This window comes from Hibiscus syriacus, unplaced genomic scaffold (genome assembly GCF_006381635.1).
Source record: "Hibiscus syriacus cultivar Baekdansim isolate YM2019G1 unplaced genomic scaffold, ASM638163v2 tig00111234_pilon, whole genome shotgun sequence".
Classification (NCBI taxonomy): domain Eukaryota; kingdom Viridiplantae; phylum Streptophyta; class Magnoliopsida; order Malvales; family Malvaceae; genus Hibiscus; species Hibiscus syriacus.
The window spans coordinates 499164-526187 of NW_024063028.1; the positions used below are offsets into that span (position 1 = coordinate 499164).

Sequence of the window (27024 nt, forward strand, 5' to 3'; positions counted from 1 at the left end):
TAACATATCAAAATGATGAATGAAAAACATTTAAACTATATCTACGTACCTATGAACCTAAAAAAGGATACTACGTACCAGTCTGTCAATATTTTTTTTTGATAAATCAAATTTTATTATCTAAAGAGCAGTATTTTGTTACAAAATCAATCAATCATTCAATAACAAAAAGAACTATTAACAATCTACTTACAAAATCAAAGATCGGTTAGACTATACCCTATGCATTACAAAGATTATAATTAATATTATAAAGTCTATTAATATTTTTCCCCTTAAGTCGAATCCCCACAGCTTCTTTAATAGCTTTGAGCATGTCTTCGATCGTTCTATAACGGCCTTGAAAAATTCTCTGATTTCTTTCCTTCCACAAAATGTAAATATAAGCAGTCAAAGAGATCTTCAAAATTGTGGTGAGAAGTGACCTCCATTTCCATGTTGAAGTAGCTCGTGCAACCATGTCATCCCATGCCAAGTTTGTAGTCTTCAACCCGCTGATAAACATAATAGAATTCCATAGACAAACTGCCAGTGAACATTAAGAAAAAAGATGGTTCCGTGTCTCCTGTTCAATGCTGCAATTAACACAATTCCTTCAGTGGTGATTCCCATATTAAGCAACATATCTCTTGTAGGTAATATGTCCAGCATAGCCATCCAAGCAATCAAACTATATTTTGGTATGTGTATAGGAAATCAGATTAGTTTATGCCAGGAAACTTTCTACCCTTTCAATCGAATCGCTTCCCAAATGCCTCTTAACTGTAGAGAACTAGAAGAAGAAAGAATTGGGTAAGCTGCAGAACTCATTTTTAATATTCTGTTAACACTCCAGTTAACATTAGCATCTGCAACAAAATTTATTAATATTATGTTTGAATAATAGTGTTTTTTTTTGTTTTATATAAAATTTAAACTATACTACGTACCTATAACCCGATACAATTGAAATGAAAAAGAAGATGCAAATTTGCTTGATGAATTAAGAATCCTGAATCAATATAAACTCGACAATTACCGAATTAAAACACAACTCGAGAGTTAATTGGTTAGAGTTTAGAAGTTTAATAACAACAAGTATGACAACAGAATGTCGTGTAGAAGCTCTTGTTTTTCTTTCTGTAATCCCATTCACATTCTCAGAGCAATATTCTATTCTCTCTACCGAATCAAGCCGTTTACACTTTCGGCAGTCGAAAGTAAACGAAAAACGACAACGTTTGCCAAAAAAAAAATTTGTCCACGAGGGTGCCAACGTCACGGGTAGGCAAGAATTCAAGGTGGTGGGGAGTTTAGTGCATCTGGTTCCTCCCCTACCCGACTTTTCCTCCTTGGTTTGGGGCCCTTTTTGTAGGATAGTTAACTAACGCGGCATCCCATCTAATATAATTTTTTTATTTAATTATCAATATCTAATTTATTAATTAGTTGATTTAAATTAAATATTTATAAATAAATTTATTTATAATTCTTCATATATTCACGTAAGTTCTTGTCTACTTTCTATATAGTTATGTGGATCACTCTAATAACCTCAATTAAATAACCCCTCTCTATATTTATTATTTTACACATTGTAAAGCCTAATTAGGCCACATCATAATAATTTAATAAAAATGCTAAAGGACTAACGTGATAAAGTTGAGGCATCAAATTGACCGAAGAAATAATGAGAGGAACAAAGTAAAATTTGGTTTGATTATAGTATAGGGACCATTTTTGATATTAAGCCAGATAAATATTATGTATTTAACTTCTAAAATAAAGTTATATATATTTTGGTCAGCTTAAAAGCAGTGTACTGCCTTCGTGGTCTAAGGCAAGAGAATCAATCCTTAACCAACAGAAAAATTCCATCACACACAGTCGGCTCTTTCCACCATGTCTACAACAACCCCATACTTTGCTTCGGGCTCCAAATCGAATCCTCAGAAACCCAGTTTCCGGAAGCGTTGTTTGTTGATGGCAAAGCAGCAGAAAACTCGGTTTTACATCTTGGGACGTTGTATCTCCATGCTTTTGTGTTGGCATGAATGAACGATCATTCCTTTCTCGGACCGAGATATGTTGATGGAAACAATTAGGTTACGATGATTATAAATGGTTCATCTCCTTTTATTTGAGCTAAAAATCGTATTCGATAGATGTCAACGTCATTTATCTCCATTAGAAGGTAGAGAGATAAATGAAGAAAAAGGTTTTTTTTCTCAGCTTTAGTTTAGGGGTTTTATACCAACTGTTAGCGTTACTATATCATACGTAGAGTCATAATGGTCAATTGACAATAGATTTAGTTCTATTAAATCGTATGCGTATATTACAAGGTAATCTCAAGAGAATATGGCTTCGTAAGAGATGTTAAGTATTTACAGTCCGTTTTCAAAAATGTTATTTCGGGATTTTCCGAAGCCCTTGAGGTGTATAAGAGATCAGAGACAGGGAGATGCTATTGAGTCTTCTAGAACTCTTGAGGTGCGAAGATATGTTCTACGGAGGAGCTCTAAGAGGGATACGACAAGATTCTAACTGTTTGATTCGTGGGCATAATCGATATATCCGTCGAAACTCAAAAGATGAATTCAGATTTTCGAGTTTCCGATCACGACATGAGACGAGGAGTCTGAGGAGGAAGAAGGAATTCAAGCGACGGAGCTGTGTTTTGATTGTGGTCTCTACTGCTGGAAAAACAGGATTATGGAACGAGGACTAACCATGGGGTTTGGCAGAAACCAGAGGAGCAAAACTGTAAATATCTATTTTTTGCTTCTTCAAGTTTGTCTATTACTCCAATGAAAATATTGATGAATGAAACTGTAAAGGGTAAACATGTAATTTTTTCATATAGTTGATGGGCCTATACCCAGTTACAGTTTACGACTGTGTTCGTGTTTGTTTATTTTGATTTTGTTTCATATTTAATTTTCTGTTATGTTTTTATTTAAAAGTTTAATTGAGTTGACGATAATGATTAATTAAATATGAATTTTGTAATATTTTATTAACGGATTTATCATTAGGAGTATATATTGCTGATGTAATAAAATTAACCCATAATTTTCCTACAAATTTATTGTGTTTTCTCCAACTAACAGACTTTCTGTAACAAATAAATATAAGGGCAGTATACCACAATCTTGGATCGATTTTCGTAGATACATGAAAGATAACACAATGTCTCACGCCAATAATGCTTTAAAATCTCCTAATATAATGTAAGCCTTTTTCGAGTCAATTGCATTGCCTCTCCCATCCATGGCTTCTTGTGTTCAAGAGCTTCATTTCTCTCACATGAATATCCCTATAACCGTTGATCGAATGATTCCGGTCTTGCCGGCCGGTCCCATTCCTGCTGTCCTTGGGAGCAGGCTATACTTGTCGAACCTTGATAACATGATCGGAGCTCGTGTTTTCACTCCGACCGTGTACTTTTACGGATCGAAAGATGTGAGTTCCAATGGAAAACCAGTCGTGAAAACTTTGTGTGATGCACTAGCCAGAGTTTTGGTTCCTTATTATCCTTTATCCGGTCGGCTCAGAGAGGCCTCGGATGGGAAACTCGAAGTGTTTTTCGGACGAGAACAGGGTGCACTAATGGTGGAGGCACACTCTGATATGGCTTTAGCGGAATTAGGCGACCTCGCTGTGCCGAACCCGGCATGGGCTCCGTTAAACTACAGGTTCCCGGATGAAGAGCCGTATAAAGTCCTTGACATGCCATTAGTGATAGCTCAGGTGACCCTTTTTGCTTGTGGTGGCTTTAGCCTTGGTCTTAGACTTTGTCATTGCATATGTGATGGTGTTGGTGCTATGCAGTTTCTTGCTGCATGGGCTGCTACTGCAAAAACAGATACATTGGTAACAAACCCGGAGCCCTGTTGGGACAGAGAATTTTTCCGGCCCCGAAATCCACCGACGGTAAAATACCAACATCCCGAGTTCATGAACATCGAAGAAGGTTCGAGCTTAACAGCGAGTTTATGGGAATCCAATCCTGTTCAAAAGTGTTACAAGGTTAGCAATCAGTTCCAAGCTCAACTAAAATCACTAGCTCAACCGAACGACATGCTCAGCTGCTCCACCTTCGATGCGATGGCGGCTCACGTTTGGCGATCATGGGTAAAAGCACTCGATGTAAAACCACTGGACTATGAACTTAGGCTCACGTTCTCGGTCAATGCTCGTCCCAAACTGAAAAATCCACCATTGAAAAAAGGATTTTATGGCAATGTAGTTTGTGTGGCCTGTGGAATGAGCACGGTTTACGATCTCATCAACGGTAGTCTCTCAGATACCGCTCGATTGGTTCGCCATGCCAGACTCGGTATATCGGAGGAATATGTAAGGTCAACTGTTGACTATATGGAAATTGATAGGGCTAAAAGGCTTGAATTTGGAGGGAAACTGACTATAACACAATGGACTAGATTTTCATTGTATGAATCTGCTGATTTCGGATGGGGCAGACCAATCTATGCCGGTCCGATCGACCTGACCCCGACACCACAGGTTTGCGTGTTCTTGCCTGACGGGACTGCTGAATCGGGTGGAGCAACGGTGGTTTGCATCTGCTTGCCTGAGTCTGCCACCCATAGATTTACTGAGTTTTTATGTTGGAAGGATTTCATTTCGTATGAATGAACAATTTTATAATATATTTGACATAATTGCCAATATATTAACTCGGTTATTTGATTATTTCGTAACAATTTTAATATTTGCAGCAATAATTTTTAATTTCTCATATGTGAACCAAGGTTTAATTATCACATTAATTTTGTAGTTATTTAATATTACTTTTCTATTATTCTTTATTTGACATATATAATGTTTAAATTACTCTAACCCCATAATCGATCCATAATTTTATAGATATCACCACTTTAATAAGGACAATTAAAGTATTAAACTAATTCTTAATCAATATATTAAAAAATATCTAATGGGCAATAAAAAGTATTTTTGATAGTTCAAATTTTTTTCAAAAAATTATTCTTTTTATATAAATTATAAACAAAAATAATTGTTCGATACATTATAAATAAAAATATTATAAATAATCTTTAAATACTTATAAAATTAACTTTCACTACATTGAACTAATGGTCTTTTATTGTAGATTGATAATAAAGGGTAAACTACTTATTTGGTTACTCACTTTTTTTATATGCTTGTTTTTGTTTATTTAACTATTTTCTAAATTATATTTAATTTTATATTTTATTCATCTATCGATAAAATATTAACGATGCACGAACCAAGTCATCTCGGTGGTAAAAGAATTATTGTTATTTCTTAAGGCCTCAAGTTCGAGCGCTATGAATGTTAGTGGTGTAAATCTTAAATGTCAAATGGCTGAGAGTTATATTAGACCAGATATTGCCTTGTACTATCCCAAATTAATCAATATATATTTACCAACAGAGGTTGGTTCAAGTTGTAAGCCGCTTGATATCGCTTAAGCAAGGTTTCAAGTTCGAGTCCTTATGTATGGAAAAAAAAATCTACTAGGAGACTCACCCACCAAAGCCAAATGTGCAACATGGGTCGATTCAGACTAGTCAAGACAAAGTCTTAGAATTAGGAGGGCAACAAAAAAAAATAACAATGATATTAACGTGATATATATTATTAACTTTTAATATCATATGACTAAAACAAAAATATAGGAATATTTTTGTGACTAAATAGGTATTTTACCCTAATATAAAATAGAGCCGTGAGTCACCGAGCCGTAAAGTTATCTCGAAAAGCACTATAGTTGTTTTGATAGTGTTTGAAGGTCGGTCACAACAACAAAGCAAACAAAGTCTCCAAGTACTCCATTCTCTCTCCCCTCTCTTTCTCTTTGCTTCAATCCATTTTCTATTTCTTATTTTCTTCTTTTCCTTTTAGTATCGAATCCACAAAATTAACTTGTAATTTAAAAGAAGAGAAATCAAGCTCAAGTCGCACACACCGGGAGCCGGATCTCGTTTTTTCCGATCACGATTTAGGGTTAAATTGATTAGAAAAGACAAAACGAACTGGCCGGAGTGGCAGATTTGGTAATTACGGTTAGAAGCTGGGGGCTAATCAGTCTCTTTCTCACCGTACCCACCCCGCTCCCCGTGTGGGACTCTGGTACTTCCTCCGCCCCAACAATGCTCCTCCTCTATACACTCTCCAATACCTGGACTCCGTGACGACGCGACCCTTGCCTACGAACCGATCCGATCCCAGACCCACTTCATCCATGGACCAACACCATCATCAGTCAGCAAACCCTCCTCCCCAGGAAGAGCCGGAGTACCTTGCCCGTTACATCGTCATCAAGCACTCGTGGCGCGGTCGCTACAAGCGAATCCTTTGCATTTCGAATGTCGAGATTATCACGCTCGATCCGTCAACTTTGTCAGTAACGAATTCGTACGATGTCTCTACTGATTTTGAAGCCGCCACGCCAATTATCGGCCGGGATGAGAATTCTACTGAGTTCAATTTGAACGTGAGGACCGATGGAAAAGGGAAATTTAAGGCGATAAAGTTTTCGTCACAGTATCGGGCTAGTATTTTGACTGAATTGCATAGGATAAGAAGACATCGGTTGGGAGCTGTGGCGGAGTTCCCCGTGTTGCATCTACGGAGACGCCGTGCTGAGTGGGCCCCTTTTGTAAGTTTTGCTAGATTTAAGTTTTGCTCTTGCATTTGTTGATTGACTTTGTGAAGTGTTAAAATTTGGATTTCTGATGAAGTTAGTTACTAGTTTAACTGAATTTGGCTCGTCTTTAGATTATTCTTTAACAGCTTTATTAGTTAAATGTATATTAAACTTCTGTAGCTTTGATTTAGGCTTTGTAAAATTATCAAACAATTTTTCGGCTTCTGTGATAATGGGAGAATGATGCAAAGATACATAGATGCTGATCAGAGGATTGAAGTGTTAGGATTTCATTTTATTAATTAATTAGTATTTTTTGTTATATAGGGTTTAGGGTTTAGCCTAGAATTACTTATGCCGTATTAGTTTCTGGTAGCTTTAAAGGATTCCGATTTACTGGGCTTGAGTTATTGAAATTTTGAGTGTGAAAGTTGACAGTTGGAGATAATAAGGCCTAGGGTTTGACTATTGACTATTGATATTTGAGATCAGAGATTTTGATCATTGAGATAAGATGTTCTCATATAATTAACTGGAAATTATCTTGTTCTAGGATTAATTGAATCCCTAAAAAGAAGAGATATTCTTATAACTATCTATTGTATCTATTTACTGCTGGGTGCTTCAGATATATGTGTTAAATTTTCATATTCAAGCTTCTAAGTTCTAACAACTGATTGTCTCTACAGAAATTGAAGGTCACATATTGTGGGGTTGAACTTATAGACTTAACAACTGGATACCCTCGCTGGTGTTTAGATTTTAGAGATATTTCTTCCCCAGCCATTGTTCTATTGACAGATTCTTATGGGAAGAAAAACGTTGATCATGGTAGTTTCGTTCTTTGCCCTTTGTATGGGAGGAAATCTAAAGCCTTTCAAGCTGCTACAGGGACCACAAATTCTGCTATCATTTCAAATCTGGTATAGTAACTCCTCTAATTTACTTTCGTTATTTTTTTTACGTTGGTTTCTTTTGAGAACTTAAATTTGAAAGAAGTGATTTGTATTTCTATTTAATACAAATTTAGGAGAAAGAATACACTTTCTTGATTACATTCAAGTTCATGAATTTTCTAGGTCTCTTCATTAATGAATTTGAAATACCTTAATATTTCACGAAACTTGAAATCCTTCAAATATACTTTTCCAAATACATAAATTTATTGAGATTTCCAAATGCATATAGTTTTAAGTTTTAACTAGTTATTAGATAATGGTTACTTCTATCCAGCACTACTTATAAAAGATGGGAGAGAGAAAAGTAGAGAGAGAGAGAGAAAAGTTGAAACGGAAAATAGGTTCAGGCGAGGTCTGGAAGGCTTTTGTCGATAATCTAAGTAGGAGAGTTTCTCGGCGTGAGCTTAGAGATATTTTTTCGTCTCAGGGAACTGTGGAGAGAGTTTTCATCCCGAAAGAAACTAAAAACCCAAAATATAGATTTTCCACTTTCGCTTTTGTTCAGTTTGAGAGGGAATCTGGTTTGAGGAGAGCAATTGATATGTTAAATGATTCACTGATAGATGGGAGAAGGATTTCAGTTGGTGTTGCAAAATACAATGAAGTTCGTCCAAGGAATGTGGCCAAGAATAGTTCAGTTCAGTTGGGTCCAGTTTCGTTTACAGCAGGTCCTTCAAAGTTGAAAGAGGCTGATTTTTCCAGTAGGAGTGTTAGGGATGACAGATCGTACAAAGAGGCTTTACTGACTGAGGATATGAGGAACAATACATTGGGGTATAGGGAGACACATTCTGTTGGGAATCAAAGGGAGAAAGCATTGAAGAATGTTATGGAAATGCATATTCCCTCTGAGAATCGGAACTGGTTTAAAAGATCTTTAACAGGGATTTTTAAGCTCTCTTTAGATATTAAGTCAGTAGAGGAGTTCTTCATTACTAATGGTTATGAAGTTCAGATTGTTGGTTGGGGTTATGTCCGTAATTCCTGTGTTATCATTTTCAAATCTCTCGAAGAGATGATGGAGGCATGAACAAAGAAGAGAGATGTAATAAACTTTTGTTTTGATAGATTAGCACCTTTACTGAATGAAGAAGGTGTTCCAATGGCTTATTGTCAGCTTGAGTTAAGTGGGGTTCCTCTGTTATGTTGGGATGAATCCTTCTTGGAACGAGCTGTTGGGAGATGGGGAAGTATGGTAGAAATCCATGAGTCCACTAAGAACAGGGAGGATCTCTCGTCTGTGAGGATTCTTTTGCGAGTTGCAAGTCCTTTCGATGTTCCAGAATTCACTAATTTTGGATCCTATGGCAGATCGTATCGGATTAAGATCAAAGTTGGAGCGGGCTGGGAAAATGCAAATCCTTTTTTCAAATTTTTTCCGGTGATCGGTGCAGATGGGAAACAGTATGGCGAGTTGGGGTCTGAGGAAGGTAGAGTCAGGGAGAAGTCGGAATATGAGGAAAGTTCAGTCAAATCAGCAGAGATGTTCAGACAGAAGGTTGACTTGTGGAATGATGATGGTGTTTCTTTCGGCACAGCACAGTCTGATGGGGAAATGCACTTTCCAAGACTTTCTAAACATGGGAAAGGCATTAAAAGAGGGTTGTCAGGTGTTCAGAATGGTGGGAATACCATAGTAGGTGAGTTTGCAGGTTTGGGCATCAGAAATTTAAATATTTCGGCTAATGGGCTGGAGGCCCTATCTGTTGATAATGAGCTGACTGGATCGGAGGCTTCAAAGTTTTTTCCTTCTGGGCCAGGATATACAATTAACAAGTTTGGTAAACTGGTTAAAAACAGGGGAATTATAGAGGCTAGCAGTGTTAAAAACAAGAATAAAGGGACCAGTTGCATTTCAGCTTTTTCTGCCAGTGTAGATATTGAGGTTCATGATCCTAATTTTTCGCTGATAGTTCCTAACTCGAATTGTTTGAAGAGCCAGTTAAGAAATAAAGCGATGGTGGTGCATAGAAGCTCGCTATCCACAAAAAGTGAGCCTCTACAGAGAAAGAGAATGGCCAGTTACAGCAAAGTTTATAGGAGGGAGAGAAAACATTGGCATGGGGAGATTCATAAGGAAATTAATGTTACAGATGTTGTTCCAGTTCAAAAGAAAGTTTGTGATCAGGTCTGCACGCCAATACAAAAGATTTCTACAGCAGCAGAGCTTAATTCTCCAGGCAGAGAGGAGACAAATTTAGTAGAGAAAGCTGGGATTAGTAGTCTCGATGGAGAGCCAGAGGGTTGTGTTACGGACAGTCATTTGATTAATTCCAAATCAGGATTTTGCAAAAGAAGGGCAAGAAGATCATTGGTAAGAGAAGCTCTAGAACATGTTAATATTTTTACAGCCTCTTCTACAGAATTCTCAGAGCTTTTAGATGAAGCAGTAGCCACATGGCAAGTGAGTCAGATTTTGGGGGTCTCTTTTACTCAGGGGAAGGAAGCTTTTCTGGACAAAATAATTAAATTAGAACAGGGCTTGAATTTGGCCAGTTGAGTTGCCATAGTGGGGAAGTCAGGTTTTCAAGAAATTTTAATGAAAGACAAATTAGCAATAATTTCATGGAATGTTAGGGGCTTGGGGAAAAGAGAAAAACAGAAAGCAGTCCAGAGATTGGTCTTTAGCTCATATCCTTCTTTTCTTTGGTTACAAGAAACTAAAGTAGAGAAGGTTCAAAGGTCTTTTCTGAGAAGGAATGGACTGAATACTTTTCAGAGTGTTATTGAATCTCCAGCTATTGGTTCTTCAGGGGGCTTATTATGTTGTTGGGATGACAATGTGTTTGAGATGGAAAATTACTGCATTAACAGAAGATTCATTGCTGTTGTAGGGAAATTCAGGTTGCATCAATTCAAAAGTGTCCTCATTAATGTTTATGGGCCTTCAGTGGAGGAAGAAAAAGAGAGCTTTTTTGAAGAACTCAGTGTGTTCATTTCTGGACAGAATCTGCCGGTTTGTGTTGGAGGAGATTTTAATGTTTACTTGTGTGAAGATGAGAAGGTGGGTAAAGCACAAAATAGGTTCTCTATGAGGATTTTCTCTCAGTTTATTCAGTCTTTAGGTTTAATTAATATGCCTTTGAATGGGGGAAGGTTCACATGGTGTAATAACCAAGATGATCTAACTTTTGTTAGATTGGACAGATTCTTGGTGGATGGTCAATTTTTAGCTACTTTTCCTGAGATTTCTCAGTCTCTTATTCCTAAATCCATTTCAGATCACAATGCTATTTTATTGAAAGATGAAGGTATTGATTGGGGGAAAAGACCGTTTAGACTCTTTAATTATCTGATGGAGGAAGACGGCTTTGAGGATATGGTCAGACATTCTATCACAGACTGTAAGAAGACTGGGAGAAAAGGTGGGATCTTAAGTATTTTGAAGAACTCTAAAGCTGTCATCAAGAAATGGTCAGGGAAGAAGAATCAATTTCCGGGAGTAGCAATATCAGATTTGGAAAAGAAAATTCAGAAGCTTGAGGAGGACGCCCAGCAGCTAAATAACAGCTCTGTTCAGGGGATTGCTAAAGAGCTTAGTGTTTGTAGAGCAGAGTTATGGAGACTTCACAGAATTGAGGAGCAGATTTGGCTTCAAAATTCTAGGAAGAAGTGGCTTAATGATGGGGACCGAAACACAAGATTCTTTCATACTTGTGCTTCAGTTAGGAGGAAACGAAATGCTCTGAATGCTTTAATTGTTGATGGGAATACTACTCACGATCCAACTGTTATCAAGACCAAGGTCAAAGATCATTTTTTCAAAATTTATAATGATCAGTCTACTTTAGAAGTTGAAGATATTGGTTTGGTTTTTCCCAGAATTTCTTTCGAACAAAATATGCTTTTAGAGAAGGAATTTTCCGAGGAGGAGGTTTGGGAAACTCTAAAGTCTTGTGATAGCAATAAAGCTCCGGGGCCCGACGGATTGAACTTGGGTTTTTTTAAAAGGTTTTGGTCTGTTCTTAAGGGGAATATTATGCAGTTTTTTCACAGATTTTTTGTGGGGAAAGAATGGGAACATGGTATTAACCATACTTTTATTACCCTTATTCCTAAGGAATCTAACATTGGAAGTCTTGATGATTATAGACCTATAAGCCTAGTAGGAGGAGTGTATAAGATATTATCCAAGTGTCTTTCAAGGAGGCTTAGAAGTTGTATAGGAGATCTTATAAGCCCGACTCAATTCGCTTTTATTCTCGGTCGACAAATTTTGGACTGCTCACTCATTGCTAATGAGGGTATTAATTATTGGAGGAAGAAAGGGCTAAAGGGTTGTGTGTTTAAAGTTGATTTCAAAAAGGCATACGATACGGTTGACTGGCCTATTTTGTTCAAGGTGATGGAAAAAATGGGTTTCGGTTTCACATGGATTAGGAGATGTGTTTCTACAGCTTCAATCTCAGTGTTAGTTAATGGGGTTCCATCCGAGGAGTTTCCAATGGCCAAGGGCCTTAGACAGGGATGTTCACTCTCGCCTTTACTTTTTAACCTAGTGGGGGAATTATTGAATCTTTTAATCCGAAGAGCTGTTTCGGAGGGTTTATTTGCTGGTTTGACAGTTGGCAAGGAGGAGGGGTCTTTTAATCTTTCACACTTGCAGTTTGCGGATGACTTAATTATTTTCTGTGGAGCTTCGAAGACTCAAATTATGAATGTGAAGAGGGTGCTTAGAGTATTTGAGGTTATGTCAGGGCTGCAACTAAACCTTAAGAAAAGCAGACTCTTCGGGATTAATATATCCCAACAGGAGGTTAAAACTTGGGCAGATTCTATCGGTTGTTTGGTGGGAAACTTCCCATCTAATTATCTAGGCCTCCCTCTAGGTGCTACTAGGAATTCCTCTGTTATCTGGGAACCAGTGGTACAAAATTTTCACTCTAAATTAGCAGGTTGGAAGGCTGCTACTCTTTCTTTAGCAGGGAGACTGGTTTTGATCAAATCCGTTATGTCCTCACTACCTACGTATTTTTTGTCTATGTTCAAGATTCCAGCTTCTATCCTCAAGACTCTCAATTCTATTATGTCTAATTTTTTATGGGGAGGGGGCAATGGTATTAAGAAGATACACTGGGTTAAATGGGATGATGTCTGCAAATCAAAGACTGAGGGAGGCTTGGGAGTTCGGAATCTGATTTCTATGAACAGAGCATTGCTAGGGAAATGGTCTTGGAGGTTTGCAAATGAGAGAAATTCTGTTTGGAGGAATTTTATTTGTAGCAAATACAACATTGACTCTTCTAGATTATTGTTTGACAGCAAGATTCCTTCTCAATCCTCCTGGTTGTGGAGATCAGTGGTTAATAACCATTTCAAACAAGACTCATTTGGTTGTAAGTTCCGTAGTTTGTGCAAGTTTTATGTCGGAAATGGTAAGCATGTTCGATTTTGGCAAGATAGCTGGGTTGCTGATTTTCCGTTTCAGATTCTATTTCCTAGACTGTTTTCACTGTCAACTAATAAATTCGGTAAACTTTGTGAGTTTGGGGAATTTCTTTCTTCGGGCTGGATTTGGGATGTTAAAGTTCGAAGAAATTTAAACGATTGGGAGCTTGAACAATGGTGCAATTTGGTGAGCATCATTTCTTCTTTCTCTCTATCTATTGATTCTAGCGATGGATTGATCTGGAAAGGCAGTGGGGATGGGGTTTATACAGTCGGTTCTTGTGTTAAGAGTTGTGCTTCAATTTCAGAAGAGTCTCATTTCTGGAACAAGATTGTTTGGAGAGGATTGGTTCCCCCTAGAGTTGAAACATTAGTTTGGCAAATTGTGCTTCAAAAAATTGCAGTTAAATCCGAATTGGTTAAAAGAGGAGTTCAAGGTATTGAGGATGGCTTATGCCCTCTTTGTAAAATGGTTGAAGAATCTTCTTGGCATCTATTCTTCTCCTGTTCGGTTGCGTGGTCTTTGTGGAATAAATTTCTAAATTTTTGGAGATTTAGTTCTGTGTTTTCTGCAGAAGCAAAAAATTTTCTTCTTGGTTGGGATGAGTTGAAATCTAATTCGGTAATTTGGACTTTCATTCCTGGGGCTGTTATTTGGACAATCTGGAAATTCAGGAATTACATAGTTTTTGAAGGGGGGAAGCTCGATCAGACTGAATTATTCTTCTTAACAAGAGTTAGGCTGGCCTCTTGGTATTTAGCAAAGAATAAGGATGTTTCTATTCCTAAGGACTCCTTAATTTCTGATCCTTCTATAGGGGATTCTTACTCGTCCTACAATTTCTTGAAGTCTTCCATAACCCCTTGGTTACCTCCACTTACGGGTTTCATCAAGTTGAATGTGGATGCAACAATTAGTTGTGATTGGGAAAAATCAGGTCTGGGTGGTCTTATGAGGGATCATTCTGGTGCAATCCTTGGTTCTTTTCAGGAACCAGATGGTTCTGGACCTCCAACATTGAAGGAACTTAAAGCTATCCAAAGGGGTATCTCTTTCTTTACCTCTGTCCTAGGGAGGGTTAAAGATAGGTTGATCATAGAGAGTGATAGCAGAGTTGCAGTAGACTGGATTAATAAGGTTGTCTCATGTCCAGCTGTTTATGGTTTCATTGTTAGAGATATTGTTGAGTGTCTTAAAACTGTCGGGGGGGGTTGTTAGATGGATTGCAAGGACAGCTAATATGGATGCCGATGCTCTAGCAAAGGCTGGTATAGGTTGATTATTATGTTGTTGACTTCTATAGTTCGGTTTTAAGGCTCAAGAATTGTTGTAAGGGTTCTACTTGGATTTTTCTTTCCAAGGTTGTAATTCTTATTTTCTTCAATGAAATTATAAAGCACTCTTTTCCTCCTTCCGATGATTAAGAAGCTTCTTTACAAGCTCTATTAATCAAGAAGGAGGTTTTTAAAGAGACCTTCAAATCTTATAAAAAAAAAAAAATTCACGTTTCCATTTATCTTGAAATTCTTCCAATTCAGGTAAATTACTTTTTTAACATTCTTCTTACATTTTACATTGATAATTAATTAATAAAAAAATTATGCAGACTAAAACTGCAAAATCGATGGCTGGAGTGTCACTTTCCGTGGACAGTTCACAATCTCTCACTGTAACAGAGTACATAAAGCAAAGAGGTACCTTGCCAAAAATTATTATTCTGTTTCTTCCGCTTTACCTCTCTTTTTTTTTTGCATCTTCTCTTTCTTGGATATAGTTATTTTAGTGTTTATTTAATTAATATGGAAAACATATGTAATCACAGCCAAAGAGGCTGTTGGAGCAGAAGAAACTCCATGTGGAGGTTGGTCTGTGACAAGATTGCGTTCTGCTGCTCATGGAACCTTAAATATTCCTGGGTTGAGTTTCAGTGTTGGCCCAAAAGGAGGACTTGGGGAGCATGGTGATGCTGTCTCTCGTCAACTTATCCTCACAAAAGTTTCCCTTGTTGAAAGGCGGCCAGATAACTATGAAGTAAGCTAACGATCTTCTTCTATTGATAAAAAATAGAAATAGTATTATTACACTCATTGTATAGATGCTTTACCTTACCTGCATAACTGCCTTATGAGTCTATTTGGGTTACTTACACTTAATGGACTTCAACTATTTCTATGGTTGATTGTAGTTATAATTAGGAATTGTGACTTAGAACTAGCTGAATGCTAGACTTGACCATCTCATGTTAAGTTAGGCACAGTGTGGTCTCTACCCCTGAATCATTTAACAATCATTCAAGTTCACAAGGTAAAAGTGTTGCTGGTAAAGTAAAGCTTTAAAGAACTTCAAAATTGAGAAATGCAATTCTCTATTTATGGTTCTAAAGGCATTAACGGATTCTTCTTTGGATAATGTAAAATTAGTTGCTTTTTTGCCCTAGCGATAAAAAGTGTCAAACTGATAGTTCAGCATATAGAAGAAAGTGTTACTTGTTGCACAATGCAGATGACTGATATTACCTGCTTGATCTTTTTTGAAGAACTGTTTGTAGTAGGATTAATCAAATGCTAAGAATATTCCTTAGAGGTTTGCAGGCTGTTATTGTTCGTCCTTTATCTTCTGTGAGCTCACTTGTTCGATTTTCAGAGGAGCCCCAGATGTTTGCAATTGAATTCAATGATGGATGCTCTATCCATGTGAGAACAAAATCTCTATCTTTGAAAGCTTAATGTGTTAGAGCATGCAGCTTATCTGTATTTTATGGCTCACAGGTCTATGCAAGCACCTCACGGGATAGCTTACTGGCAGCAATTTGTGACGTGTTGCAAACAGAAGTAGGTATACCTGTTCTGTGTAGCACATGAACAGGTTTCTTTTCTCTAATCATTGTGCTTACTATTTTTTCTATTTTAGTTTCTAGATAACTTAAATAGTTAATGTGGTTTGCTTGACCATCCCTTGTCCAGGGTCAGTGCCCAGTACCCATATTGCCAAGGCTGACAATGCCTGGTCATCGCATTAATCCACCTTGTGGGAGAGTTGCTTTGCAATTTGGAAAACAACGCCCTCTTGCTGATGTTGAAAGTGCATCCATGCATTTGAAACACTTGGCTGCCGCCGCCAAAGATGCTGTTGCTGAAGGTGGTTCTATTCCTGGTTCAAGGGCTAAGCTATGGCGCAGAATTAGGGAGTTCAATGCTTGCATTCCATATAGTGGGGTGCCTCCTACTGTTGAAGTTCCTGAGGTGTCTCTGATGGCCTTGATAACAATGCTTCCAGCAACACCAAATCTCCCTCCAGAGGCCCCTCCCTTGCCGCCTCCTTCACCTAAGGCGGCCGCAACAGTGATGGGTTTCATTGCATGTTTACGTAGATTGTTAGCTTCCAAAAATGCTGCTTCTCATGTTGTGTCTTTTCCGGCTGCTGTTGGAAGAATAATGGGCTTACTTAGAAATGGATCTGAGGGTGTAGCTGCTGAAGCAGCAAGGCTTGTTGCAGCACTCATTGGAGGTGGTCCGGGGGATACACATGTGCTAACAGATTCAAAAGGAGAGCAGCATGCCACAATTATGCATACTAAGTCCATATTTTTCTCTCAGCATGGTTATGTCATTATCCTTGTCAAGAGATTGAAACCTATGTCTGTATCCCCATTATTGTCCATGGCTGTTGTTGAAGTTCTGGAGGCTATGATTTGTGATCCAAATGGTGAAACTACCCAATACACAGTTTTTGTTGAGCTGTTGCGCCAAGTCGCTGGTTTGAAACGTCGTTTATTTGCCTTGTTTGCCCATCCTGCTGAGAGTGTTAGGGAAACAGTTGCTGTGATAATGCGTACTATTGCGGAAGAAGATGCAATTGCCGCGGAGTCAATGCGTGATGCTGCTTTACGTGACGGTGCTCTGTTGAGGCATTTATTACATGCATTTTTTCTTCCTGCTGGCGAGCGCCGTGAGATCAGTCGCCAGCTTGTTGCCCTATGGGCAGATTCCTACCAGCCAGCTCTAGACTTGTTGTATAGAGTTTTGCCACCTGGACTTGTTGCTTATTTGCACACGCGACCTGATGGAGTACCTGAAGAATCTATCCAAGAAGGATCATTGACCAGTAAAAGACAGAGGCGTTTGCTTCAGCAGAGGAGAGGTCGTACAGGGCAGGCTATTACATCACAAGAGCAATCCTTACCCTCTGCTGATAATTTTGAAGGTGATGCAGTGAGGCAGACTAATTCTGGTTTTCATAGGGTGGCAGATAACTATCAAACATCAATTGCAGACCCTAACTCCAGTCAAGTTTTAAACCAATCTTCTGCTGCTCATACTGTCGAAAGCTTGACCACTGACGCATATTCGACCGGAATTTCTCAAAATGGCCATTCAATTATATCGGCTTCCATTGATTCTCCGTCCACAAATGTGCATGGAGTATCAGAAGCAAATGCTTCAAATTCAGTTGATTCTGATGGCAATGTAGTTGGGTTACATAACACTGGTCTTCCCGCACCTGCTCAGGTTGTCGTGGAGAACACACCTGTTGGTTCTGGGCGCCTACTTTGTAATTGGCCTGAATTTTGGCGTGCTTTTAGCCTTGATCATAACCGTGCTGATTTAATCTGGAATGAGCGTACCAGGCAAGAGTTGAGGGAAGCTTTGCAAGCTGAGGTTCATAAATTGGATGTTGAGAAGGAGCGCACTGAAGATATTGTTCCTGGAGATGCTACGGTAGAGAGCATGAGTGGCCAAGATAGTGTTCCCAGGATCTCTTGGAACTATTCTGAATTCTCTGTTAGTTATCCTAGTTTGTCCAAGGAAGTTTGTGTTGGTCAATATTATCTGCGTTTGCTGCTTGAGAGCGGTAGTAGTGGTAGAGCACAGGATTTTCCACTTCGTGATCCTGTTGCTTTCTTTAGAGCACTCTATCACCGGTTCTTATGCGATGCTGACATAGGCCTTACAGTGGATGGTGCTGTTCCGGACGAATTAGGTTCTTCTGATGATTGGTGTGATATGGCAAGATTAGATGGTTTTGGAGGAGGTGGAGGCTCTTCAGTTAGGGAGCTTTGTGCACGGGCAATGGCAATTGTGTATGAACAACATTGCAATACAATAGGCCCTTTTGAAGGGACTGCACACATTACTGTTGTCTTGGACAGAACAGATGACAGAGCTTTGAGACACCGTCTACTACTACTTTTGAAGGTGTCTTTTACTAATAAATTTTAGGTGCTTTATGTATTTCAAACTAAAAGAATCTTAATAAGGTCTGTGATGGAGCATGTAGAAGGCTTGATCTTAAGTCAAAAATAGATTTCGATTTCTAGTCATCATCATTTTGAAAGTAACAGCAACTCTTTATTTCTGTGTGTTCAGGTTTTAATGAAGATTTTAGCAAATGTGGAATCTTGTGTTTTGGTGGGAGGATGTGTGCTAGCTGTTGATTTACTAACTGTGGTTCATGAAGCTTCTGAGAGGACCGCTATCCCTTTACAGTCAAACTTGATTGCTGCTACTGCTTTTATGGAGCCACTCAAGGAGTGGATGTATATTGATAAAGATGGTGCGCAAGTTGGGCCTTTAGAGAAGGATGCTGTCAGAAGGTTGTGGTCAAAGAAAGCTATTGATTGGACATCAAGGTGCTGGGCTTCAGGTATGCCGGACTGGAAGAGATTGCGAGATATTCGTGAGCTTCGTTGGGCACAATCTGTTCGGGTTCCTGTCCTTACACCATCTCAGGTACTGTCTTTCGCATTTGGTCTGCATTCTTGCACAACTACATTAAGTGGTTTGCAGTGTTTGCTTAAATGGTGATAACTTTGGTCTATTATTCAATTTCTGCTTTTTTTTTTTAATGATTGGGATCATCTGTGGAGTGTATTCCTTTTTTTTATTCCTTTTCATTATGGAACTTTTAAATGGGCATTGCTGATGTGTTTCTTGTACTTTAGTTTCTTAAGTGATGTTTCTTTGAGCCACAATACTGTTTGGGAACACTGAAATGGTATGATCATACATGTTTATGATACTGTGTTTAACCACAAAATGGCCGATGCACTGGTGTTGCTTTGGCTGTCACTTATAGTCATAGACATCTTTCTTTACTTTCATATAATCTGGTATTGTTTCTTGTTGCCTTCTAATCAATAATTCTGTTTGCAGGTAGGAGAGGCTGCATTGTCCGTTTTACATAGCATGGTTTCTGCACATTCAGATTTAGATGATGCTGGTGAGATAGTTACCCCAACTCCTAGGGTAAAACGGATTTTGTCAAGTCCACGTTGCCTTCCACATATTGCACAGGTACCTTTTAGTTGATAATTTACTCGTGCTTCCAGATATTGCAAATAGAAAGTTGCACTTCCCTTTTTCACTTTAAAGAAGAAAAAATAAGATATGTTTCCTTTTATAATAGTGTAACCTATCTATGGAGTGTTCCACTCACACAGTTCATCTATTTCTTTTTCCTTAAAAGGTTATGCTTTCTGGTGAGCCAAGTATCGTAGAAGCTGCTGCTTCATTGTTGAAGGCTATTGTTACCAGAAATCCCAAGGCCATGATGCGTCTGTACAGCACAGGTGCATTTTATTTTGCCCTGGCATACCCTGGATCCAACCTCCTTTCGATTGCACAACTCTTCTCAGTAACTCATGTACATCAAGCTTTCCATGGTGGCGAAGAAGCTGCAGTTTCCTCTTCATTGCCCCTCGCTAAACGTAGCGTACTGGGTGGACTTCTCCCTGAATCTTTGCTGTATGTATTGGAACGTAGTGGCCCATCTGTATTTGCTGCAGCAATGGTTTCTGAGTCTGATACTCCAGAGATCATTTGGACGCATAAAATGCGAGCTGAAAATCTGATTCGCCAGGTGAATCATATTTTTAATTGTGCGATAGTATATTATCTTGATATATTTACTCTGCGCTTTCACATGCAAAAAAGATGGCAGATTTTCAGCTTCGCCAGGATAATCATATTTTTAATTGTGTAATAGTATATTATCTTGATATCTTTACTCTGCGCTTTCACATGCAAAAAGGATGGCAGGGTAGTAGGGTTTTCTGTAGGGACCCATATGAAACGTAAGTGTATAGTCTTATAGATTATGGCTATATGAAGTAGTTTGGAATAGTCAATTGTTAACGATGATGTGAAGAAATTTACATTCCCAAGTATATCATTTGTTTATAAATAAGCAATAATTTTCTGTATTAATTAGATAAAGTAATTATTATATAATATTAGAAATGGAAACTTGTAAACGACTAGATGCGACATAAATTACATTTTTCTCTTTTTGCCTGGATTCTTGCTGTAACTGTCTTTATGTGTGTTTGATACAGATATCCTTTTGTTCTCTTTTGCTTTTTCCTGAAGCAATTGTTCCCCCTTTCTCCTTTGCAATCTTTTTTGTTTGGACAGAATCCTAATTATGTTTTAATAATTGCAAATAGATGAGTGGAAACTACTTAATCAAAGTATGGCTAGAAGATATATCTTTGAAGGCCAATTGTAAAGGATAAAGGTTACAATTCTAATTACTACCACGGTACCACCAACTGATACATTGTTTATTCCTTTCCTAAGGTTTTGCAGCATCTTGGTGATTTCCCCCAGAAGTTGTCACAGCACTGTCATTCTTTATACGACTATGCTCCTATGCCACCAGTGACATATCCAGAACTCAGAGATGAAATGTGGTGTCACCGTTATTATCTTCGGAATCTATGTGATGAGATTCGGTTTCCAAATTGGCCGATTGTTGAACATGTGGAATTTCTACAGTCCTTGCTAGTAATGTGGCGAGAAGAGTTGACACGGAAACCAATGGATCTTTCTGAGGAAGAAGCTTGCAAAATATTGGAGATTTCCTTGGAAGATGTATCCGGCAATGATGCTGATCAGAAGGCGAATGGAGATACATCGATCATATCCAAGCAAATCGAAAACATTGATGAAGAAAAGCTTAAGCGACAATATCGGAAACTTGCAATGAAATATCATCCTGACAAAAATCCTGAAGGGAGGGAGAAATTTCTGGCTGTACAAAAGGCTTATGAACGACTTCAGGTAGTTGCATGCTCCTCACTGTAGTGCATATTGACTTGCTTGGAATAAAATTAATGGTTTCTCTTTATGTAGGCTACAATGCAAGGTTTGCAAGGTCCTCAACCTTGGAGGCTGTTGCTTCTATTGAAAGGACAATGCATCTTGTATAGAAGATATGGAGATGTGTTGGAACCATTTAAATATGCTGGTTATCCCATGTTACTCAACTCAATAACTGTTGACAAGGAAGACAACAATTTTCTCTCCTCAGATAGAACACCTCTTCTTGTAGCAGCATCAGAGCTTGTTTGGCTTACGTAAATTCCTCTCCTACCTTCATATGCTTTTGTAGATTTGGTTTCCTTAAAATTTGACTTGGAGATTTCATCTCTTCTACTTTCTCTCCTATTTTTTTTAATGTTAGGTGTGCATCGTCTTCATTGAATGGTGAAGAACTTGTTAGAGATGGCGGGATACAACTTCTTGCAACACTTCTCTCTCGTTGCATGTGTGTAGTTCAACCAACTACTCCTGCAAATGAACCGTCTGCTATCATCGTTACAAATGTGATGAAGACCTTTTCTGTTCTGAGTCAATTTGAGACTGCCAGAGTTGAAATCCTTGAGCTTTCTGGACTTGTTGATGACATAGTGCATTGCACTGAACTGGAGGCAGTGCCTGCTGCTGCTGATAGTGCCCTCCAGACTATTGCTCATGTTTCTGTGTCCCCTGATTTGCAAGATGCCTTGATAAAGGCTGGAGTATTATGGTAAGCTTGCTTACCTTTCCATATTTGATCTATGATTTGAATGCATGTTTGCACCACTGTTGATTAGTTTATTTATGTCCATTAAGTCTGGGAAATACTTGATCCCTTCATAGTATCTTACAAAGTTACAGTATTCACAATATTTTATTTGCATCTTCTGTTATGTAGTCTTTCCATTGCTAAATAAATAATAAATTTATATAGAGCTGCCTTCTTGGACTATTGTGTTTCTTTTCTTGAAGTCTATTACTCTTATAAATTCCCAGGGAACATGCTCCGGTATAGAATATTATAGAGAGTAAATAGTTGGCTATTTGTTTCTTGTGGAACTTCATGATCAAGTATTTTTGGTGTTGTTGCTTTTCTCTATTTTTCTCCATTATTATAAATTTATTAGGATTTTTCTGTTTTTATGCTGGAAGTAAAAACTATTTCTATTGGATGTGCATGAAAATGACATTGTAGATGAGACTGAGTTCGAGATAATTGTTTGTACCATTATCAGTTTAGTTTTCTTGCTGCTGAAGACGTTAGTCTATAGGTTTTAGGTTTAATATCTTGATAAATTGTTTGGCAATCATATAAGTTATGTCTATAATCCTTTATTACTTGATAACTTGTTTCATTTGGATGTTTAGGTACCTTTTGCCGTTGTTGCTACAATATGACTCAACTGCAGAGGAATCTGATACAGCAGAGTCCCATGGTGTTGGTGCTAGCATTCAAATTTCAAAAAACATGCATGCTGTACGAGCATCTCAGGCGTTATCTAGGCTTAGTGGTTTGTGCTGTGATGAGAACTCAACACCTTTTAATGAACCTGTAATTAATGCAGTCAGAGCTTTGCTAACTCCAAAACTTGCCAGTATGTTGAGAGATCAAGTACCAAAAGACCTACTGTCCAAGTTGAACTCGAACTTGGAGTCACCAGAGGTAAATGTGTGTTTTTTCTGTAGTTTCATTTCAATTACCTTGATATTGCTTAAAGTCTTACCTTCTTGTTTCATTTCAATTTCCTTGATATTGCTTAAAGTCTTACCTTCTTCTTTGTCATAGATAATCTGGAACTCTTCAACTCGAGCAGAATTGCTAAAATTTGTGGACCAGCAACGAGCTAGCCAAGGCCCGGATGGTTCGTATGACCTGAAAGATTCTCATATATTTTCCTATGAAGCACTTTCCAAGGAACTGTTTGTTGGAAATGTTTATTTGAGGGTTTATAATGATCAACCAGATTTTGAGATCAGTGAACCAGAAGCATTCTGTGTGGCTTTAAATGATTTTATAGCTTCTCTGGTTCACAATCAGGGCTCTGTGGATTATGATGTTCAGGAAAAACCTGATATCAGCAACTCATCTCCTGAACCTGAGCATCAAAGTTGCACAACTGGTGCTTCAGTAGATGAACAGGAAGTTCCTGATGATTCTCTGGCTGCATCTGATAATAAAATGAAAGATAAGGAAGAAAATGTGCTTATTAAAAACCTTCAAGCTGGTCTTAAGTCACTACAGGTAATTCATTTTCTTGTGTCTACCATGTATAAAGAATCTAGTACATCTGGTTTCTAACTCTTCTCTTTTGCAGAACTTGCTAACAGCATATCCTAATATGGATTAATTCTTTTTCTTGTGTCTACTATGTATAAAGAATCTAGTACATCTGGGTTCTAACACTTCTCTTTTGCAGAACTTGCTAACAGCATATCCTAATTTGGCATCCATATTTTCCACTAAAGAGAGGCTATTACCAATTTTTGAATGCTTTTCCGTGCCTGTTGCATCAGAAAGCAACATTCCTCAACTATGCCTGAATGTTCTTTCTCTCTTGACTACATATGCTCCTTGCTTGGAGGCCATGGTTGCAGATGGATCTAGTCTTCTTCTTTTGTTGCAAATGCTCCACTCTGCCCCAGCTTGCCGTGAAGGGGCACTTCATGTCCTCTATGCTTTGGCAAGCACACCTGAACTTGCTTGGGCAGCTGCCAAGCATGGTGGTGTTGTGTACATTCTTGAACTTCTCTTGCCTTCACAAGGTAATTTGTCTTCCTCTTCTTTTACCCTTTTTTATTTGGAAGACAATCTTGATGTTGAAAATGGCTGTGTGCAGAAGAAATTCCCTTGCAGCAAAGAGCGGCAGCAGCCTCTTTATTGGGTAAACTTGTTGCGCAGCCAATGCATGGTCCTAGAGTTGCTATAACATTGGCTAGGTTTCTTCCTGATGGCCTGGTATCAGTCATAAGAGATGGGCCTGGTGAAGCTGTCGTGTCTGCCCTTGAACAGAATACAGAAACACCGGAACTTGTATGGACTCCAGCCATGGCAGCATCATTGTCTGCACAAATTGCTACTATGGTATCAGACCTGTACCGTGAACAATTGAAAGGCCGTATCGTTGATTGGGATGTACCTGAGCAAGCTTCTGCGCAGCAGGAAATGAGGGATGAGCCCCAGGTATTACTTAATATAATTTCATCAAAATTTTCTATTTGTTAGTTGCCCTGGAACTAATGGTTTCATAATCATGTAGGTTGGTGGAATCTATGTTAGGCTATTCCTAAAAGATCCCAAATTTCCTCTTAGGAATCCCAAGAGATTCCTGGAAGGGCTACTAGATCAGTACTTGTCATCTATCGCTGCCACACATTACGAGTCTGAAACTGTGGACACCGAGCTTCCTTTGCTTCTTTCCGCTGCTTTGGTTTCATTATTGCGAGTGCACCCTGCACTTGCTGATCATGTTGGTTATCTTGGATATGTGCCCAAACTTGTTGCTGCTGTGGCTTATGAGGGGAGGAGAGAAGCAATGTCATCTGGGGATATGAAAGATGGAAATAATACTGCAGACAGGAAGGATGAATCTGATGAGCAGCCTGCACAAACTCCACAAGAACACGTTCGCCTTAGTTGTTTGCGGGTTCTGCATCAACTTGCTGCCAGTACAATATGTGCTGAAGCCATGGCAGCCACTAGTGTTGGAACAACGCAGGTAAGTGTTCTAATAACAACCTTATTTGTTATTTTCTTACTGTTTTTTTTCTTTTGCCTCGCAATGCCTTTTTAGTTTTACGCATCCTTGACCATAATAGGTTCTCATGAATCATGGTACTTTGTTAGTCCTTGTCCTTTATATCTTCTTCGGAAGTTTCTCTAGTCTGGGTTGTTTTCGCATGTGTATGTACTTTTGGTCATTTTACTGCTCTTCCCTTGAATTTTTTGTACTCTTATTTAACCGAGAAAATATAATTGCAGGTTGTTCCCCTTCTAATGAAAGCTATTGGATGGCAAGGTGGGAGCATTCTAGCTCTGGAGACATTAAAACGTGTGGTGGGTGCTGGAAATCGAGCTAGGGATGCACTTGTTGCCCAAGGACTTAAGTAAGTAACTTTTCGTAGGCGAACTAATGTGAATAAAAGCTAAATGTTCATGCACAAAGGTGGATAATCTCTCTTAGTTGAAGAATTCTCTCCCAAGAATTCTGGCTTTTCACTGAAACTTTGTTGATGAATTCTATATTTGGTTCATTTGTTAATATTATCATGCATGCAATGCGAATAGATTCGCTCAGTTGTACGAGTTCCATATTGTGTTTTTATTCGAACTGTGTTGTATAGTTTCTGGTGTTGAAGCAAAATTGGTAAATAATGCAGGGTTGGTCTTCTGGAAGTACTTCTGGGACTTCTTGACTGGAGAGCTGGGGGAAGGAACGGACTTTGCTCTCAGATGAAATGGAATGAATCAGAAGCATCCATTGGCAGGGTGCTTGCTATTGAGGTTAGATTGCAATCATTCTCGGTGGACTTTTACCTTTGTCCGAGTATACCATCATTGCTGTTGTTATTTCTATGTCGTATAACTTTCGACCAAGATTAAATAAATTTTACCTGCATTCGGATTCATTTCTTTTAAGAGCTCGAGTTATCGGGAATTACATAATTTTTTTTATCCAGATTTTGCACGCATTTGCAGCAGAAGGGGCTCATTGTATTAAAGTGCGCGAAATATTGAATGCTTCTGATGTAAGTCCTCACACATGGTTTCTGTAAATTTAATTATTGCGAACCTCTAGAACTGGCATTTATGACAGTTTCAATGTGTTCCTCGCAATGTTTCTCCAACTCAATTTGCAGGTTTGGAGTGCTTACAAAGACCAGAAACACGACCTTTTCCTTCCTTCAAATGCACAGTCTGCCGCTGCCGGAGTTGCTGGTCTGATCGAGAATTCCTCTTCCAGACCCATATACGCGCTCACAGCTCCGTCACAAACCGCACAGGCAAGAGTACCTAGTTCAACCGTATCTGATTCAAATGGAAAGCAAGATCAGCTCTCATAAAACAAGAATTATACATGAACAGTGCGACATTTGTATAGCTCCGTGTACAGTCGATTGTTTTAATTTTTCTTTTAAAAAGGAATTCCCTCCTTTACCAAGTTTGATTAAAAGCCAAGGTTGTAGTTGCAATTTTCCCAGTGAAGAATTATCTTTAATATTCTACATGTATGTTAAAGAGAAGAAAGTATTTGAGTTCCCCTTTTGTAAAGAATAAAAAAATCCAGGATCTGATTGTAAATTGAAAGTGTTGTCTGTTGTTGTCCAATACAATTAAATAGTTTTTGTGCAAGTTATTAATGGCATTTTTTAATACCCAAATTAACCTTAGCATTTCATGGAAAGGAAGATACTATGGTTATGGTTAATATTGGATACATTGTTTGCAGGGGTTGACATTTAACCTGAATTTGACGGTTCTCAATTTGATATCACTTTATAGAGTTGTTTTTTTGGAAAGTGTGGGTCAAATTAGTTGGATTATAAGGTGAAAAAATATTTGACTTAAAAATAATAAAATAATTAATCTCTATATATTTATAGATAATTGTTATAATGTTTTTTTATATAACTTTTAATTAAACTTATATATATATATATATATATATTTGTGTCGGTTGAATGTCGTGTAGGTTTTTACCTTAAAAGTTGAGTTGGATTTTGAGTTGGGTGAAATTTCTTTAAAATTAAAATTTCTTTAAAATTAGAATTTAGATGATAGTTGGAAAGACATTATACTTTGATCAGGTTCAGGTGAGTTAAACATTTAACTTATGATAAGCCCTAGTTATTAGAGAATACTATTTGATTCAATAAGATTATTCGTATCGTTTAGAAATAAAATCAAACAAATATAATATTAATTTTTATGATATTTTTAACAAAATGTTATGGCTTATAGTA

The 27024-nt window shown here is 38.1% G+C and overlaps 2 protein-coding genes across 3 annotated transcripts; both read left to right on the plus strand.

The window, feature by feature from the left end:
* The first annotated feature begins 3029 nt into the window (after window positions 1–3029).
* Window positions 3030–4638, plus strand: LOC120156701 (omega-hydroxypalmitate O-feruloyl transferase). Its single transcript, XM_039167981.1, has one exon. The coding sequence runs from the start codon at window positions 3253–3255 to the stop codon at window positions 4636–4638; it is 1386 nt and encodes a 461-aa protein (XP_039023912.1). The 5' UTR covers window positions 3030–3252.
* Window positions 4639–5884: 1246 nt separating this feature from the next.
* Window positions 5885–26409, plus strand: LOC120156620 (dnaJ homolog subfamily C GRV2-like). 2 transcript variants are annotated; one of them, XM_039167923.1, is made up of 22 exons: window positions 5885–6649; window positions 7327–7560; window positions 14592–14679; window positions 14808–15016; window positions 15577–15678; window positions 15754–15816; window positions 15949–18180; window positions 18352–18714; window positions 19138–19278; window positions 19451–19843; window positions 20563–21045; window positions 21118–21341; window positions 21449–21793; window positions 22432–22726; window positions 22850–23305; window positions 23481–23826; window positions 23901–24244; window positions 24321–24779; window positions 25043–25167; window positions 25441–25564; window positions 25741–25809; window positions 25921–26409. In XM_039167923.1, the coding sequence occupies exons 1-22, from the start codon at window positions 6233–6235 to the stop codon at window positions 26122–26124; spliced, it is 7716 nt and encodes a 2571-aa protein (XP_039023854.1). In that variant the 5' UTR covers window positions 5885–6232; the 3' UTR covers window positions 26125–26409. The 2 variants fall into 2 exon arrangements, with proteins under 2 accessions (XP_039023854.1, XP_039023855.1); XM_039167924.1 differs by lacking the exons at window positions 5885–6649; window positions 7327–7560; window positions 14592–14679 and having other exon boundaries at window positions 14812–15016; window positions 15567–15678.
* Window positions 26410–27024: the final 615 nt, after the last annotated feature.

Coding starts and splice junctions, on each gene's coding strand:
- LOC120156701 (XM_039167981.1), top strand. CDS start 3,253: ATGGCTTCTTGTGTTCAAGAGCTTCATTTCTCTCACATGAATATCCCT.
- LOC120156620 (XM_039167923.1), top strand. CDS start 6,233: ATGGACCAACACCATCATCAGTCAGCAAACCCTCCTCCCCAGGAAGAG. Junction 18,181..18,351: donor GTCTACTACTACTTTTGAAG/GTGTCTTTTACT, acceptor CTGTGTGTTCAG/GTTTTAATGAAGATTTTAGC. Junction 23,827..23,900: donor ACTTCTCTTGCCTTCACAAG/GTAATTTGTCTT, acceptor GGCTGTGTGCAG/AAGAAATTCCCTTGCAGCAA.